This window comes from Trachypithecus francoisi, unplaced genomic scaffold (assembly GCF_009764315.1).
Source record: "Trachypithecus francoisi isolate TF-2019V2 unplaced genomic scaffold, Tfra_2.0 Lachesis_group4, whole genome shotgun sequence".
Lineage (NCBI taxonomy): Eukaryota > Metazoa > Chordata > Mammalia > Primates > Cercopithecidae > Trachypithecus > Trachypithecus francoisi.
In genome coordinates, this window is record NW_022681469.1 from 20,340,600 (window position 1) to 20,359,131 (window position 18,532).

The following is an 18,532-nucleotide window of genomic DNA, read 5'->3' on the forward strand; positions in this document are numbered from 1 at the left end:
TGTAGCAATTGTGAATGGGAGTTGACTCATGATTTGGTGCTGTTTGTTGTTATTGGTGTATAGGAATGCTTGTACTTTTTGTAGATTGATTTTGTATCCTTAGACTTTGCTGAAGTTGCTTATCAGCTTAAGGAGATTTGGGGTTGAGACGATGGGGTTTTCTAAATACACAATCATGACATCTGCAAACAGAGACAACTTGACTTACTCTTTTCCTAATTGAATACCCTTTCTTTCTTTCTCTTGCCTGGTTGCCCTGGCCAGAACTTCCAATACTATGTTGAATAGGAGTGGTGAGAGGGCATCCTTGTCTTGGGCGTTTTCAAAGGGAATGCTTCCAGTTTTTGCCCATTCAGTATATTGGCTGTGGGTTTGTCATAAATAGCTCTTATTTTGAAATACGTTTCATCAGTACCTAGAGTTTTTATCATAAAGGGCTGTTGAATTTTGTTGAAGGCCTTTTCTGCATCTATTGAGATAATCATGTGGTTTTTGTCTTTGGTTCTGTTTATATGCTGGATTACGTTTATTGATTTGCGTATGTTGAGCCAGCCTTGCATCCCAGGAATGACACTGACTTGATCGTGGTGGGTAAGCTTTTTGATGTGCTGCTGGATTCGGTTTGCCAGTATTTTACTGAGGATTTTCACATTGATGTTCATTAGGAATATTGGCCTGAAATTTTGCAAAAACTTTTATAATATGAATGCCAAAATATTTATTTTGGACTGTTTGTACCTTGGGCTTTCTTAACATACAATCTCATTAGTAAATCCCTAAAAGGACCAGTCAGATAAACCAGCATCACCATCAAAGTCTGGCATTTGGTGGCCTAGTTTGTTACTTCTTGTTAAGAACACCCTGGGCTGAATGCGGTGGTTCATGCCTGTAATCCCAGCACTTTGGGAGGCTGAGGCAGGAGGATCGCTAGAACCCAGGAGATGGAGGCTGCAATGAGCCATGATGGTCCCACTGCACTCCTGCCTGGATGACAGAGGGAGACCCTGCCTAATAATAATAATAATAATAATAATAGAGAACACCCTGATTTTTCCTTGGAGAAATGCCACTTCTCAGGTCAGTACATTTTCACTTAAAAGGTGAGGAGGGCTTAACTCTGGTTGATCTGTATATTCTATCCTCTCCCTCAAAGCAATGGCAATTGGGATTCAGTCATTTGCAATGGAAAGATTCCTGACTGAATTTTCTGGTTCAGTTATCTTGGGGTTAAAGGCATTAGTACATAGGCAAAGAATCCATATTCCCAAGTATCTTTCAGGGAATGTTAAAACAGCCTTTATTCCATACCACATATGGAAACATGGGAAAATAATTTTATTAAATGTTTAACTTGCAACTAACAAGGAAAGATTTTTTTAGGACTCAAATTAGGACTTAATTTGAAAATTAAGGAAGCAAATAGGTTGGCCCCATGCAAGATCTGTTAAATATCCAATAGTAAATTTAAAACATAGTAACTCTCAGAAATTATGAGAATCAAAACCTTTCAAACTTTACAAGTGGAATTAACATGGCTAAATTTTTTAAATGACTTCCAAAAGTCCCCACTCTGTGTCTTTCCCTCCTTCCCCAAATAACTTCCAGACAAGTAGAAGTTTTCATGGCATCTTTCGTTCTAGTTTGGGAGTGGCTGGTATGAGGCAGAATAATCCAAGATATTTACCACCCGCTTTCCTTCCTGTCAATTTTTAAAAAATCTTTTAAGGCCGGTGAAATACACGTGTTAGAATTTTAAAAAACCGTTTTCCTATTACAGCTATTTATGGACTAGTAGCTTGCCCCATGTGTCCGTGTTACAGCTAGGGGAACAACAGGAGTAGTAACGGAGACTCAAAGTTAGAACTCTGCTGAAGTAATATTCAGTAATTTTCCCATTAAAAGATCCTTGTGGTCAAGTATTGACAGTAAAAATCCATCAAAGTTAATTTTTATTAAAACCAAAGCACCAATCTGCCCCCAAAAATTAAAAATGAAGACTACTACCTTAGATGTCCGTCTCAATAAGTAAAACCTTCATGGAGAAAAATCTGTGATCTGATTGGCAAGCATTATTCTCACTCAGAAACATAACACCAGCATGTGAATTACAACAGTAAATTCACATTCAAGATAAATATGCAATAAACATTTATAAAAAGACATCAACTATTAATTTACATAGGGCTATACAATACTTTTAAAAATATATAAATGGTTATTTAAAAGGAGGAGCTCAATTTCAATAAGAAATCAGATGGTTGAACGCGTGGTCACCATAATTTTTTTCTTTTCTTTTTTTTGTTTGAGACAAGAGTTTTGCTTTTGTTGCCCAGGCTGGAGTGCAATGGTGTGATCTCGGCTTACGGCAACCTCCACCTCCTGGGTTCAAGTGATTCTCCTGCCTCCGCCTCCCAAAGTAGCTGAGATTACAGGCACCCACCACCACGCCCAGCTAATTTTCTTGTATATTCGTTGAGGTGGGGTTTCACCACGTTGGCCAGGGTGATCTTCAACTCCTGACTTCAGGTGATCCACCAGCCTCGGCCTCCCAAAGTGCTGGGATTACAGGCATGAGCCACCGCACGCGGCCTTTCCCCATAATTTTTTTTGTGACAGAGTCTTGCTCTGATGCCCATGCTGGAGTTCAATGGTGTGATCTCAGCTCACTGCAACCTCTGCCTCTTGGGTTCAAGCTGATTCTCCTGCCTCAGCCTCCTGAGCAGCTAGGATTACAGGCATGTGCCACCACACCTGGGTGATTTTTGTATTTTTAGTAGAGATGGGGATTCACCATATTGGTAAGGCTGGTCTTGAACTCCTGACCTCTGGTGATCTACCCACCTCGGTCTCCCAAACTGCTGGGATTACAGGCATGAGCCACCGCGCCTGGCCTGTTTACCGTAATTTTAATGGCCAGTCAGATCACTCAATTTCTCTCATTCACAACCAATACATATAAACCTTAAAATGAATATATCTTCAATTTAAACCTAAAACCTTTTATTCATTTGCAGCAATTTACTTTTGGGATTCACATTAATTTGGACCATAGCTCAGCAAGAGGAGGAGTTCCTCTTCTCACTCTCTCTCCTTGGAACTCAAATGTAACCAAGTGTCTAAGCACAGTAACAGCATAGGATATTGAAATGCAGTTTCATAAATGGAACAATCAGCTGTATGCTCACCCTTTTGACTATGGAGATAACCTTTGGGAAAGCATTCCTAACCAAGTTATACTACATCTATACTACTGTGTGGTAGTAAAATATAGTAGTAGTAAAGCCAGTTCTTTAGCTTAGAAAAGAAACTAAAACTACATTTCATTTTTAGTACCTTCTTTTTTTTTTTTTTTTTTTTTTTACTTTCCTACCCTTCCATTCAGAAAAGACAAGCAGGGCATGTTAATTCAAAAGGCAAAATGATTGCAATGCCAGATACTGATCTAAAATGTATTCTGCATTCAATATGGTCTATGTCCATCCAGTTATACTTTTGCCATGGCCATATATGTCACTGGTCAAGTAATTGGGCTTCCTTACGCAGAAAAGTCAGTTGCTTGGCCCCTAGAAAAGCTGTCAGTGAGGTGGAACTGAGTAAATCCTAGCTTCCACGTAGTCTGCTCATCCATAAGCCCTAGCCAAAGGTGTGGTAAACATTCAGCAATGGGGGCCCACTGGGCTCCTGATCCCAAATCCAGAGGGAAATCTTCCAGAGTTTATCAAAGATGTACACTGGACTGTACAAGTTTAGGTCAAGGGTACCTGAATCGCACTGAACTTTTGGGGGAATGCTTGATAAATGAGTGGGTTATAGTTAGGCTCATTTTATAGTTTATTTCTATTTGAATAGAATTTAAGGATGACTTAGCTGAGATCCACCTGGGCACACAGGTACTTATTAATAAAGTCAAAGGATATTAATCTAAAGACTATTACACAAGAGCTATTTACAGAGAGAAACCCAAGACCTTTACTTTTTGTTTTTGAGACTGAGTCTCTGTCACTTAGGTTGGAGTGCAATGGTGAGATCTTGGCTCACTGCAACTTCTGCCTCTTGGGTTCAAATGATTCTCCTGTCTCAGCCTCCTGAGTAGTTTGGATTACAGGTGCATGCCACCATCCCCGGCTGATTTTTGTATTTTTTGTAGAGCGGGGGTTTCACCATGTTGGCCAGGCTGACCTTGAACTCTTTGACTTTGTGATCCGCCCACCTTGGCCTCCCAAAGTGCTGGTGGGATTACAAGCGTGAGCCACTGTGCCCGGCCCCAAGACCTTTACTTTAAATATAATTGTATTTTAATATATTACGTATGACGAAAAGATGGTTCTCAACTGCCTTTCATTCAGCCAAAGATGGTTAGGGTGAAACAAATACTGTTTTGAAAGATAAATATGGCACTGAATGTAATAGTGACAGTTGGCGGTTCATTAGTCACATTTAGGAAATTATAGTTTTACTCTGGTAAGTTCTAACTCCTTTTTGTAATGATTCTCAAAATAATTTAACTGTGTTGCTCTGTTTTAACTCGGGAGACAAGTATGGAAGAATAAACTGTCAGACGAACAGTATTCTAAGATACCAACAATAAAATAATTAGCAAAAGCTCCACAGCTGCTGTGCTAAAAATAAAATGCTGGAGCAAAAAAAGACAAAAGGTGTGTGCACTGTTATCAAAATCTGTTCAAACACTCTTTGGAGAACAAATGTCAAATGCAACTTTAAAACAACAATGACAAACATTACCATGTAACACATATTTGGAAAAGCGATTAGGACTTTTTAACAATACGTAATTGACATATTATGAACAAGACCTATATATATACAACGGGAAGCTATCGCTAACAAGTTATTTTCTCCCTAAATTTTATCTTTAGCAATACCTGAAAACCCAATGAATTAGCCACAGGGTATTTTCCATTTTAAGAAGTAAAGCCATGTAGATAAAACCAAGTCTTCTATGTTAAATTTATGGGAGGTGATATAATGCAAATAATAGCCTTCTTTAAAGTCAGCTCTTTTTATTCTATCATCCTAAGGAGAAAAATTTACTCCAGTTAATGTTTTATAAATAAAGATTAATTTCGGCAAACCATTTAGGTATTGTGTCAAATGCTGGATTAGTGTATGGCACAGCAATTTTCTTCTATCTAGATCAGTTGAACTGGGTAGGTCTGGCACATTAAGAATATGCTTGTCCTCAGAAGATAGGTCTTTTGTATCTCTATCAGGAGAATAAAATCAGAAGTCAGATCAAAGATTAAATGTGATGTTCTGACTCTCAAAAGAAAAACATTAGATGCTTCAGGAAAAAAAATCACTATTAATTCCCCCCAACTGCCTGCTCCCAAAATCCCACAACATATTTTCATTCCAAATTACAGACAGATGAAAACCACAAAAACGAGTCCCTTTCAGAGGAACTTATATTTAATGCCCAGTAGATGAAGAAACCTCACATCAAATACAGTGCACGCTGCTGTATTTATATTTTGGATAGTTCCACTAACAGCTATACTGCAAACAATGAGGCTTGTTGTAAAAGGATCACCTGTACAGTTAAACCTCACATAGACACACAGCAAAACCAAATGTATATACTTCCCTCAGTGGAAGAAGTTGAAAATCTAGATCTAGAAATGTATAAAAAGTGGCCTTGAAAACCTGCTATACCAAACACCTCTACAGACAAGATAAAAACAAAAAACAAAAATCAAACATTTGTTTTCCGGATTTTTCTTTAATACAGTTGCCATCTTACATCATGTACTATTAGGTGCCTTCTTAATAGCATCTAACCTACCCTTCTGTTGCACCGTTTGGCCTCCTGGGATGGAACTCTTGTTACCACCCATGTTTGTGGAGTACTGTTCTTTAGTACAGTACACCTAACTCATATTGTCAGGCCATATAATTCATGGGTAGTGGTATTCATTTCTAAAACTGAATTAACGCACACATCCAAACCACGTATACTTTTCAACTGAAGAGTTCATACAAAGTCTATTTCCTTTCTACAGCAGCTATCGCTCCAGATTGTGGTTTAAAAATCCAAGAAGGGGGAAGAATGTCTTTGTTTTCAATGCTTCTTTCTTCCATCCTTTTTCTTTCTTCCATTCATCTCCTTTCTTAGTGATAAGAGGTTAAGAGAAATGGGCTATTAAGGAAATCAAAGTCTAGTAAACGTCCAAAACAGAGATCAGAGTAGTCACAAACTCTTCTTTGTAGTGATGTTAAATTACTGACAAATGTTTTTTTGAAAACAAAAAAATCTAAAAACCAGCACAAGCTAGTGGTGCTGCATATTATTTAAGCAACTGGCGTTCTTCAATGCTTTTGAGGCGTTTCTTCCGGGGCTGTACAAAGTCATCATCTGAATCATCACTAAATTTATTATCTTCGGATTCATTCCTGAATTCTGGTTTGGGAAACCTTTTTTCTGGATAGAGGTTCTTTAGAAGTTCTTCAAAATAATTTTCAAGTTTTATACCAGCATTGGCTACTTCTGAATCAGGCTGTTGAGTAAAAATAAAAATATGAGTAAAGAAAGGACACACTTTTGACTTGTCAGATTATATATATTAATGAGCTGTTTTGAAAAATGTTCATGCATAGTCATGAAATAATAGTCTAGGACTAGACAAAGTTTCTGTACAGAAGGCCAGCTAAAATAAAAGATTCCTAAGTGTGGAAAAAAGTAAAAGACTGGATTATTCTAAAAGAAGGTGGTAATGGTAGGACTGTATTGCCAAAGATGTATCAGTTAGGATTCCATAACCACAGGATCATGAACCAGGTATTTTTAAAACAAATTAAATGTAGTACTCTTACAATGAGTAACAGAGAACAAACCACCTAGCAGCAAAAGGTCCTGTGTCTGACAGATGTTTAGATGAACTGACAGATGAGAAATTTTTAAATTAGAGCTATTTGGCCCACATCCTTAATATTTCAAGATCAACATAAAAATAAGAAATAAAGGTGGGAATGATAATAATTTTAGGTCAGAGAAAAATATTTTGTCTTTCTGTTACCGGCTGTAATTTACATTTCCATCACCATCTAATAAACCTTTGAATATAAATGTGGATAGAGTTATCTAAATTCTCTCCTGTATTCCCTGATCTGAAAAGCTGGAAATTTATTCTAACTCAGACATCTTGGTCTCCCATGTTGACAAGGTGTTTAGTATAAAATGATTTTCACACTGCTATTCCTTCCTGCCCCCTCCCCTCCCCTAGCCTCACCTCATTGAATTCAGCACAGTTTTGAAAGATCAATCTAAAATCAGCTACAAAATCTTCAGGTTTTGAGTACATGGAATAATCTTCTTGTAGTCTTTTCTTGATGGTTGACAAATCCATTGGATTTTTAATTATTTTGTAATAATCAGGCACCTTTAAAAAGAATGAGATGTTATAATACAAATAGCTAAATTCTACCTTGTCCTAAATATATTCTATGAGATGTGCTCTAAAATTCAGAATGTTCTCATTGCTTTCCTCTGTGCTATTTGTCATTAGTAAAGAAACCCATTTAACAGTGTTTACAAGTGCCCACTGCCTTCCACATACATACTGGTAAAGGTTTGGGTTACTTTTTCCAAGAAGTTTAACCAATTATTGTTTTCTAAGACAGGGTCTTGCTCTGTCACCCAGGGTGGAGTGCAGTGACACAATCTCGGCTCACTGCACTTTGCCTCCTGGGCTTATCTTCTCACCTCAACCTCTCGTGTAGCTGGGGCTACAGGCATGTGCTAACATAGCTGGCTAATTTTTGTATTTTTTATAGAGATGGGTTTTTGCCATGTTGCCCAGGCTTCTCTCAAACTCCTGGGTTCAAGCAATCTGCCTCCCAAAGTGCTGGGATTACAGGCATGAGCCACTGCACCCAGTCCCAATTATTTTTAATGAAAAAACTTGTCTTCACATATTCCCTCTTAAATCATCTAGATTTTCTTTCTTTATTATTAAACAAAAAGCAATTACTAGAAATAATATCATTCTAGTAGAATCTGACATGTTTTTGCTGCATGTATTATATAACAAGTGTTAAAGAGGAAGAAGGAGTTCAAATCTGGGTTTAATCCCCAGCTCTGCTGCTCAGTATCACGGTCCTGGGTAAGTTACTTAACCTCAGTTTCTTCATATTCCAGATAGGGATAATCCTGCCAAACTCACAGCATTTTGTACAGACGAAATGAGATGATATTTATTAAGAAAAAGGGGGCTACTTTGTCAGTGCTGTTGTAATAACGTAACTCTAAGCCAGGATAATAGAAAGCACAATTCAATACCCTGCTTCTTTTGGGTACAAAAGAGCCTTCTCCCTGGGAAGTATTTATTTCCTATATCAGGTTCTCCAAACCTGTTCTTAAGAAAGAAGCTGTTTATCAGCTGAATGTATTTACTAAGCTGATATTCTTCTAACTTTGTACTTATCTGAGATTTATCAAACTGTAGAACAAATTAAATTTTTTTGTTTTGGAGACAGAGTTTTGCTCTTGTTGCCCAAGGCTGGAGTGCAATGGCGTGATCTCAGCTCACTGCAACCTCCGCCTCCTGGGTTCAGACATTAGAATACTTTTTTGGGGTACCAGGCCCTTTCCAGCACCCTAAAATTATGCATTAAAGTCACATCAAACTTTCAATATGAACCTCAACTTTTTTGTATTGGTAAAGTCTACGTATTTACTTGAGGTCTGGACCTATAAATAAGTACGGGAAATTTAGCAGGGTGAGATGTCTTTATTTCAAACAAAGTTTTTTTCCAACAGCTTTGGAAACATGCCTAAAACTCCTGAGATACAGACAATTAACAGAAATCACCCCAAACATCCCAGTACTAAGTAAAATAGATGAGAAAAGAAGAAAGAATACCTGAGAAGTGAACACAAGTTTTGGGCCACTTATTAAAAATGTACCTATGTAGAATCAAAGCATTCAGTATGTATTATTAAGATTTAAGGTTTAGATATTAAAAAATACTAGAAAATGATATATAAGCTAGATTCTCATAAATAATTCCAGAAAAGCATTCCACTGTGTAAACATGCACAAAATGACATTAATACTTACAGTTAGAGGAACAGGGTCTTGAAAAGCCAGGCTCATTTCGTGGCAGTAAAGAAATAAAAGTAGGCGTTCACACTTCTAAGCCAAAATAAATAAAAACAGATAAAATATTATAAAACAATGAATTCACAGCTTATTTTAAATAACAATCTCAGAGGTTCCAAAGTATCAGACTAAAAACTTAAACTCAGATGAATACAAAAAAATTATGCTTGGAGTTTTGTTCTCCTTCCCAATCATTAACTGAACTGTACTACTTGACAATTTAGGGTATATATGGTATTTGGGAGCAGGCCCTGTAATTGAATGAACTAAGACAATCACTAGAACCCCATTTGAAGTTTTCTAACAATAAATTTGCAATTATTGCTCCAGTCTGTGTATTATAAATTAGTAATGCTCCATAAAGGAAGAACGTATGTCTCTCAGGAGAACTGGAGGTGGACCTTCTCAATGTGCATACAGACCTAAAGCACCTCTCTGCATGCAGAAGGTCCAACCATGTGCTCTGCTATTCATACGTCCCTGCTTATGGGCTTATCCCAGTAACCACTGAGTAGTACTGGCAGTGAATGGGCACGTCCCCTCTTGCATGACAACTTTCATATTGATTGATTGTTCTATTTAATAATTTAGCAAAGGTGTTTTTTTGGTAACAAAGTGTTGACTTGGTAGCTGTAAATGTTATTTACAGTTAAATGCATCAGTTGGCTTTGATGCATAAGTCTAGTCCCATTCGGTTAAAAAAAAAAGAATTATTTCCAGGAAGAGTAAAGAAAAAACCCAACTCCTTGGTGGCAATTCTGAGGAAAAAACTTATCTATGGTAGAAATAAAACAAAATAGAAATTTATTTAAGGTAGATTAAATTTAAAAGTCTAGGCTACATACTCCATCTTGTTCAGGTACAATAAGCTTCTATAAAACACACATAATTCCGTGATTTTTTTTTTTTTTAAAGAAAGTTATACCTTTGTAAAAAAAAAAAAAAAATACTCCTAAATAGAAAGGATCAGTATAAAATCTGGATGGATATACATCTCTCTGATGAAAGGCACCACAGTACAATAATGCATCTTACCAAAAAATTGTCTAACATGCTAGGTTGGAAATACTCAAACACTTACCCTTTTATCTATAGGTGTTAATTTAACAAGGCCTTCAGTTTTCTTTTTTTCTGAGTTGTGACTGGGAGCATCACAATCATATTCAACTTCTGGTTTAGATAAGTCTCGGCAGAAAGTACAAATCCACTCTCCACTGTAGGGGGACAATGTACTTTTGAATTTCTAATGCATCATTTCCTCTCTTCACTATTTCCCTTTCCCACCTCCTCCATGACATCTATGATACAGAATTGTTTATTTGGCATGATTTTTATCACTCAGCATTTACCACATACCACTAGGTATACTGCACCATGCTGAGAGGAAACAGCAGAAACATAATGCAAGGGCCTAACATCAAAATCTAGTTAAGAAGGTGTGAGATACATATATGAAAAAGAAAAAAACAAAACACATTAATCTAGGGCTCACATATCTAGGGCATAATTGAATCTTTTCCTCCAAAGGATTCAGAAATCAGAAAAGCTCTTTGTACTGTTCTTGTTACTCTAAGTTTATAAAATTAAAATTTCAAAAGTATAGCCTTCCAAGAACTGAGAGATCAACCCAATGGCTCTTAACCATCTTGGTCAGGATGATGATCATCATCCCCATAGGGTTTGAGAATTTACTTGAAATACTTGTAAATGATACAGTTCAATGCCTGGAAAAAAGACATAATAAACTGGTAGCTGTTATGCCTAAGGACATTGTTCCCTATGGTGACACGTTGTGATAATTTAAAGGGCCTGTTATTTTCTTTTTATAATGACTAGGGAAAAGGTCTTGCTCTGTTGCCCAGTCTGGAGTGCAGTGGTGCAATCACAGCTTACTGTAGCCTTGACCTCTCAGGCTCAACCAATCCTCCCACCTTAGCCACCTGAGTGGCTGGGACTATAGGCATGCACTAGCACACCTGGCTAATTTTTTAATTTGTAGAGACAGGGTCTCCCTGTGTTGCTCAGGCTGAATGATTAATTTCTTGAAAGAAGCACAAGGAATAAGCGGAAAGGTATGGGAAAACCTAGACTATCCACTGGGATTCTGGAGTATACATTTGTGCCAAGTGGAATTTCATTTAAGTAATCTTCAAAAGTTTACAGTAAAAGAATGTGGGAAGGGAAGTACTATCTTACCTTGGAAAATTTGTCAATGTGGGCACATGACAAGAAAGATGGAATACTTTGGGGCACTTTTCACAGCAGAGGAGTTCCCCTCCGTTTTGACAAACTGCACACCAGTCCTCATTGGGGTCATCCTCTTTCCTTGTCTCTCCAACATGAAGGGGTGACTTCTGGGAAGGATCCAGCCACTCAGACTTTCCATTTGAGGAATTCTGGTGAAGTCCAGGCTGATCTCCTGTACTATCAGGGGCATCTGATCTTAGCACAGTCTCCTCAGAAGTAGAGCTCTGACTGCTATTTAAGAGCAGGGAGGTGAGTATGCTTCTTGGATAATTGGCCTGTAGTAGAAAAAATATATATTTAACTGGTGTTTAAAAAATTTTATCACTAATGCAATTCTGAGCTGTAGGACCACTCTTTAGTGAGCACCTGGCTGCTTCAAAAGAATCTTCATGAGTATATGTTTACTGCTAACTGGTATAGAAGACATGGACCTCTACTGAAAAATATCAAAATAGAGAAAAAAAATCTGAGTCTGGGGATGGCTACAGAAATTAGAGAACGGGTTAGGTAGTGTGGAAGTCAGTCACATGACCTATATATATACCTCACTGGAGCTGTTCATTCAAATTATACCTAAGATACACAAATTGTAAGATGAATCTAAATTTTCTGTTGAAGCCCAGAATGGTAAAAATTTCAAATCTATAACAAGAACAGTCTCCTTCAAATGTTTTCAAAAACTTCAAAGTAATAAATGTAGATATAGTTAAAAGCACTCATTCCTTGGAAGTACTATTTTCAAACCTAGCTTTTTCTTCTGCCATCTACCTCCATATTTCTAAATAAAATGACTGTTAAAGATTGCAATACATCTATAATCCTTGCTAGTGAAGATCAGGAGATTAGGTTTTTACATCCTGACTCTCCAACCCTGTCCTTCCATTCAGACACACACAAAACCACCACCACCATTCACCTCATCCCTTTAACTTAGTTTTTATTAAGCATTGCTTTTTTTAGTTGGTAGGTACCGGTGTAACTATTTATTGCCAGTATCTATTCCAACTGATCAGTATTTGTACTGGTTAAGTATTCTGAAAATTACAATTTTTGGTTGAATGCATACATATTTAGGTTATATCCTGATTGCGTCACAGTTTTTCGTTACATTTGTACTCAGGTGTTTGTTTATATCATTATTATGTAAATATTGTTCACTGTAGACCCACAAAATGTACTATGACATTTCTTTTTGTACAACTTTTAGTTTTTACTAAGACTCTGTAATTACCTTATTTTTTCAGGTACCTATTTCTATGTGATTCTCACAATCTCCAGCAGGAGATTCTCAATACTGTTGAAGCATTTTTCTCCCTTTGGAGTCCTATGTCTTCCTGCTAGAGACTACTGCACAAGCTGCTGCTGCTGTACTATGGGTTGACTTTTTCTTCTGTGTCAGATTCCATTTTTGGAATCTTATATCTTCTTTCTTGTTTTACTATATTTTTGATGATACATATTATCAAATATCTTCCTGAGAATAAGTACTTAAGAATTATTTTGAGAACTTGCATAAAAATGTTTAATCTTCATGTCTGATAATTTGCCTGGGTATAAAACTCTGGTTAGAGAATATCTCTTTTTAGCTGCCCAGTCTCCATATTTGAGCCTCTGATTTTTTAAAACTTTCCTGTTTTTCCATCTTTGTCTTTTTGTTTAATTTACTGAGAGATTCCCTCAAATTGTCTTTAAATCCCTTTAAATATAACATTAAAAAAAAACTCCTAAGAGCTATTTAAGAGTTTCTCTCACCCTATCCACCATGCATAGGAATAGTATTGCAAGTATTCATAATTACATTTTGAGGCCTAGATTCTTCATCTGACTCTTGCTTCACTATAACAACAGGGAAATCATAATTTTCTGGTGGTCCACTGTTTTCTTGTTTTATTCGAATTGGCTCCAACATGACCACTGGGACTTTGTGTGTAGAGTCAGCTCCTGCTGGTTTGCTGGAAGAGCCAGAGCTGTAAGTATGAGAGAGAAGAAAAAGCAATCTAAGAATGTTAAGCTGAATACCTCATAAAAAGTATAACAACAACTTTCTAAAATAATACTGTATCTTCACAACAATAAGTATGTTACATCGGCAATTAATGATGCCTAACGAAACTGCTATATGCAAGTTTCATTTATGATAAAAATGTTTTACATATTAACCTATCTAAATATATATCTGGAAAGATGTTTCAATAAACCTAAACTTTTAAAAACCTGAGGCTTTACAATTAGGTAACCAGATTTAGTATCTTAGAACTGGCATCTGATTTTAGGCTTTCTCATTTCCTTCTCTAGTCAGTAGCAAAGTGAATACTTTGGTGAAGACAATGAAAGAATCATTTATTTAAACAATGCTATTTAAAGAAGGTAGTGGGACAAAAACCTTTTACAGATATTTACTATGTTCTCATGGGATTAAAGGCAAACTTTTCTCCCTCAGACAATTCTTCCATATGATTAAGAAAGTAAGAACTGGGTTCACTAGGAGGAATTTTCAGGCATAATGCAGGGAAGAGGAGGGCAGTTGCTTAAAATAGAATTTCAATAACTGTATATTCATTTATTTTAAAGTAGAATCAATATTTAGTCATTAGAGATCAAATTAGCATAAAATTTTATCTTTTCCCTAAGTTTGTGTTTCTATATAGTGTACTGTTATACCTATTCATTTTTATGTTTTCTTTGCTATTATATGAATATCAAACATTTCTTATTTTCAACATATAGACAAATATTCTTCTATCTTCAAAGGTAAATTTGTACTTTTGTTAATCCCTTAACTAATTTATTAAAATTAAAGATAAAGGAAATTGTTCAAAATATATTGAGTATCAAAACATGTTGAACACTGGCAAGAGAAATCTAATTAGAGATTTTATGTACTAGAAAATATGGTTTAGTCAGTTTACCTTCCTCGGCTTCCAACGCTGGAGGCACTAGGTGAACGTATTGGGGGGTGTACACTAGTCATAGTAACAGGTCCTGAGGAGGGGGAAATCATACATTCATAAAACGAATGAATAATTATGCATTGAAGTCCTATTGAATGTGTTCACTTAGCACTACATTGAAACTGGGAACCATGATTAAATTATATGAAACAGTAAGTAGTTGCTGAATTTTTCAGCAGTCTGTTACAGCCTGTTACACTGGCAGGGTTTTTCAACCTCTGCACTATTGACTTTTGGGCCAGATAATTCTCCTTGTTGTGGAGGAATGTCTCTGCATTTTAGGATGTTTAGCAACATCCTTGGTCTCCACCAATTATTAGATACCAGTAGCATCTCTCTATACTTCCCAGCTTGGGGTGTGACAATCGAAAACGTCTCCAAACATTGCCAAGTCTTTCTGTGTTACAGTAACAGGGGTAAGATCTCAGTGAGACCCTAGTGCCAGCGGAAGCTACAGAAGACAATGAAAGGTGGTATGGGCTGATAGAAAAGGAGTTCAAAAAAGAAAACCAAGTAAACAAAATGAGACCAACTAATGGAAGGCACAAAGTCAGATCAATGGGTTCAGACTTGAGGCAATAAGCAAAAGAGGGATTCTGGACTACTGCCCTAAAAAGATTAAGAAGTTATGCTCTGGTGGTAGTGTAGACAGGAACAAGGATGATCTAATTAAAAGCAGCCAAGAAAGAAGGAAAACTGCTGCAAATAATTTTGATTTGAACTGATGAAGGCCCAAACTAAACAGTAACAGTAGGAATACAATCCAAGTGGGAAGCAGAAAAAAATTTTGAAGTGACAAGTTCTAAAAGGTTTGATGAACAACAGGATATGGCTGATAAAGAGAAAAAAATCCATTTCATTGGTTTGTAAACTCTGGAGAATTTCATTTAAAAATAAAACAAAAGGCCTGGGCAAAAAAGACCCATCTCTAACAACAACAACAAAACAAAACAACAACAAAAAAATTAGCCAGACCTGGTGGCACCTACCTGTAGTCCCCACTACTGGGAAGGCTAAAGCAGGAGGATTGCTAGAGCCCAAGCTGAGGCTGCAGTGAGCCATGATTGCTACACCCTGAGCAACAGAGTAACACCCTGCCTCAAAATCAATCAAAACAATGGCTATTTATAATCTTCTGATAATATAAGAATACATGCTTCATTTCAGAATAGTTGAAAACTATAAAAAGATATAACATTTAAGTAGCCCATAACTTCTCCATCCATATATAAACACTGCTAAGGTTGATATATCTCTTTCCAGTTTTAAACATACTTTTACATCTTTTATATGATTCTGTATACTTGTTTTCACTAAACAGTATTCCATGAGCATGCCATTAAAAACTCTATATAAGCCATTGTTTGAATAGCTAAATAATATTCTGCTTACAAGTAAGCACATTCTAATTTATTTTTATTCTCTTATATTTGGGCACTGCTTCAAAATTTTAACTACTGCAAATAATGCTTTAATAAATAGTAATATAAATATTAATACATATGTTCTGCCTATCCAGTTCCTAATTATTTTCTTATAATTGGGGTATTAAAATGGAAATTACTGGGTTCAAGGATACATACATTTCCCAAGCCCCTTGAAGCAAATATCCTACTAGGTAATACATATAAAGGTACTTTGCCCACAGTCTGGCCCACAGTACAATATTAGAAAAATGTAAACTTTAGTAATATTGCTATGATGATTTCCAGGAATGTTTTGCCAATTCATACCCCTTCCACCTATGTATGAGAGTACCTCTCACATTCTCAATGACTATTTTTATTATTTAAATCTTAGCTAATTCAGTAACTTAGAAATTCTATCTTTGTTTTGATTTTTCTTATGACCACTAGTAAGAATGACATTTTTGTCTCCTCTGCATATTGGATAAATGTACTTCCTCTTTAGGGAATTATCTACTTCATCATGTCCTTTGGCAATACCACATATGTTCCTTATTTGTATAAACCTGTCATATGATAAAAGTTTCTCTGCCATATTTTGTCGTAAGTTTGTTTAAGATAGGCATCCCCATTTAAATTGTGTTCATGTGACTGGTGAGTGACTTAATTATCCTCTTTTCATATTTTGGTTTAAGGTACCTATGTCCTCAGAAGTAATATTAGAGTTTTTCTCTCAGAGGAAATGAGTAGGTATGTTAAGATTCACAAACACAATTAAACACCAAACAAATCACCAAAAGAGTGATATTTTTACTTATTGTCACTAATACATTTTGACCCTAGGCAAATTGCATCTTAAAGATCACATCACACGCAACTTATCAATAAGAGAGAAGATAACACCAATTTCCCCCTGGAAGTACTATAATGGTGGGAAGTTCTGTTGAAATTGAAAAGGTAAAGAAGGCCTGGTATGATGGCTCACGCCTGTAATCCCAAAGCTTTGGGAGGCTAAGGCAGAAGGATCGCTTAAGGCCAGAAGTTCAAGACTGCTTCTACCAAAAAACAAAAACCATTAGCCACGCTTGGTAGAGCAGCACACGTACAGTCCCAACTACTCAGGAGGCTGAAGTGGGAGATCGCTAGAGCTCAGGAGTAAGTCTGCAGTGAGCTATGATCGCAACACTGCACTCTAGCCTGGGCAACAGAGTGAGACTGACCCGAAAGAAAGGATAAAGAAATTTAACCTTTGTTTTCTTTGAAAGCATACTAATTTTACATAGTGAAAAACTCAGATTAAGCATTCAACAAAAAAGAAGGGGAAGAGGGGTAATTTTTTATTCCAAGTTAAGTGAAAACTAGAAAAACTTTCACAAAAATCAAAAGAAGCCCACTTTACCTGCAAGGCCTGGAGATGGCACTGATGAATTTGGTGACTGGACCGTTCTGTTTGAGGGTGGTCTTGGCTGGCCATGATCTATATTAGTATCTTTCCTCACAATATTGTCCAGCATAATAGTACTCGAACAGTCAATCTTACAAGAAAAGAAATTATTTCAGGGCATTCTGACTTTGCAAGTTAAAAGCTACTTTTAAATTTATAAGAAAGCTTCAATAACTTAATTATTATCAAATAACAAAACATAGATACCACATTTGAGAAGTTTTAACATATTTTCCCCATAAACAACCTTGAATAAAGGTTTTCACTATCTTAGTGTTTCACCTTAGTAAAATATTGAGGACAGTATTTCAGAAACAAGAGTCAAAAGGAGTATCATGTCATTCACACTCTTAAAAATTGAAAAAAAATTCTTAATGTATAAAGAAACGACAAAAGGTTGTCATATGAAAAACATAAACTTGGTGAGAAGACTACCACAATTTTACATTTCTTGCAAATCTCTTTACTGTCTCCCTAAACAGCATTCAATCTATTGTGGTGTACGGTTTTGCTTGAAAAATATGAAGAAAATCTAGCCTCACATAGATAGGACCTAGTGGACCCTCTGAAAGGGATACTTTAGCAACTGATACTCTGGGTATGTGCTAGATAGATGAAGTCCATGTATCTATAGCACTAACCTCACTGAATACATTACTCTTGTTTTGTAGGAGAAAAGATGAACCCCAAAGATTCTTGCTTTAATGTAACAGGAATACAAATAACCACTGTTTTCCTTATCCACTGCCAGGCAAAAATACTTATAAATCCCTAATGAGTAAGAGTTTACTGCTTTAGGCACAAAAATTCTTTCATGCCTACATATACCAAATTTCCCACCAATGTCTTTGGGCTTAAAATCCAGTTCAATTCTTTTTTTTTTTTGAGGCGGAGTCTCGCTCTGTCACCCGGGCTGGAGTGCAGTGACCGGATCTCAGCTCACTGCAAGCTCCGCCTCCCGGGTTTACGCCATTCTCCTGCCTCAGCCTCCCGAGTAGCTGGGACTACAGGAGCCCGCCACCTCGCCCGGCTAGTTTTTTGTATTTTTTAGTAGAGACGAGGTTTCACCGCCAGTTCAATTCTTTAACATAGTTCTACTCTTGTTCATCCAGGATTCTATAAGATAATTAAGTTCTACAGCCATAGGGCACAGTTTGTATATAATTAATCAATTTCTTGCTTATGCACCTAGAATGGTACTAGTTATGAAGCTCCTTTGGGAGAAATGAGAAAACAGTCACTCATTTTAGTTTATTCTGTAATTCATAAGAGGAATTTCAGGTAAGAAAGGCTGGTAGAAAAAGGTTCACCTGTATGAGATCTGCAGAGGAAAAAGCAGAATTTTACTTCCTGTGGGTTCGGGGG

General features: G+C 36.6%; 1 protein-coding gene across 2 annotated transcripts in view; it reads right to left on the minus strand.

Annotated features, from left to right (window-relative positions):
- Positions 1 to 1,932: 1,932 nt before the first annotated feature.
- Positions 1,933 to 18,532, minus strand: part of TRIM24 (tripartite motif containing 24) — a 127,076-nt gene continuing 110,476 nt past the window's right edge. For both annotated transcript variants that reach the window (XM_033195006.1, XM_033195005.1), the window contains exons 12-19: positions 17,123 to 17,258; positions 14,276 to 14,348; positions 13,165 to 13,333; positions 11,316 to 11,641; positions 10,201 to 10,333; positions 9,078 to 9,152; positions 7,248 to 7,397; positions 1,933 to 6,515 (exon numbers count right to left, since the gene is read on the minus strand). In XM_033195006.1, coding sequence (XP_033050897.1) covers positions 6,306 to 6,515; positions 7,248 to 7,397; positions 9,078 to 9,152; positions 10,201 to 10,333; positions 11,316 to 11,641; positions 13,165 to 13,333; positions 14,276 to 14,348; positions 17,123 to 17,258 — 1,272 coding nt within the window. In that variant the 3' untranslated portion in view covers positions 1,933 to 6,305. The remainder of the gene's footprint in view (positions 6,516 to 7,247; positions 7,398 to 9,077; positions 9,153 to 10,200; positions 10,334 to 11,315; positions 11,642 to 13,164; positions 13,334 to 14,275; positions 14,349 to 17,122; positions 17,259 to 18,532) is intronic.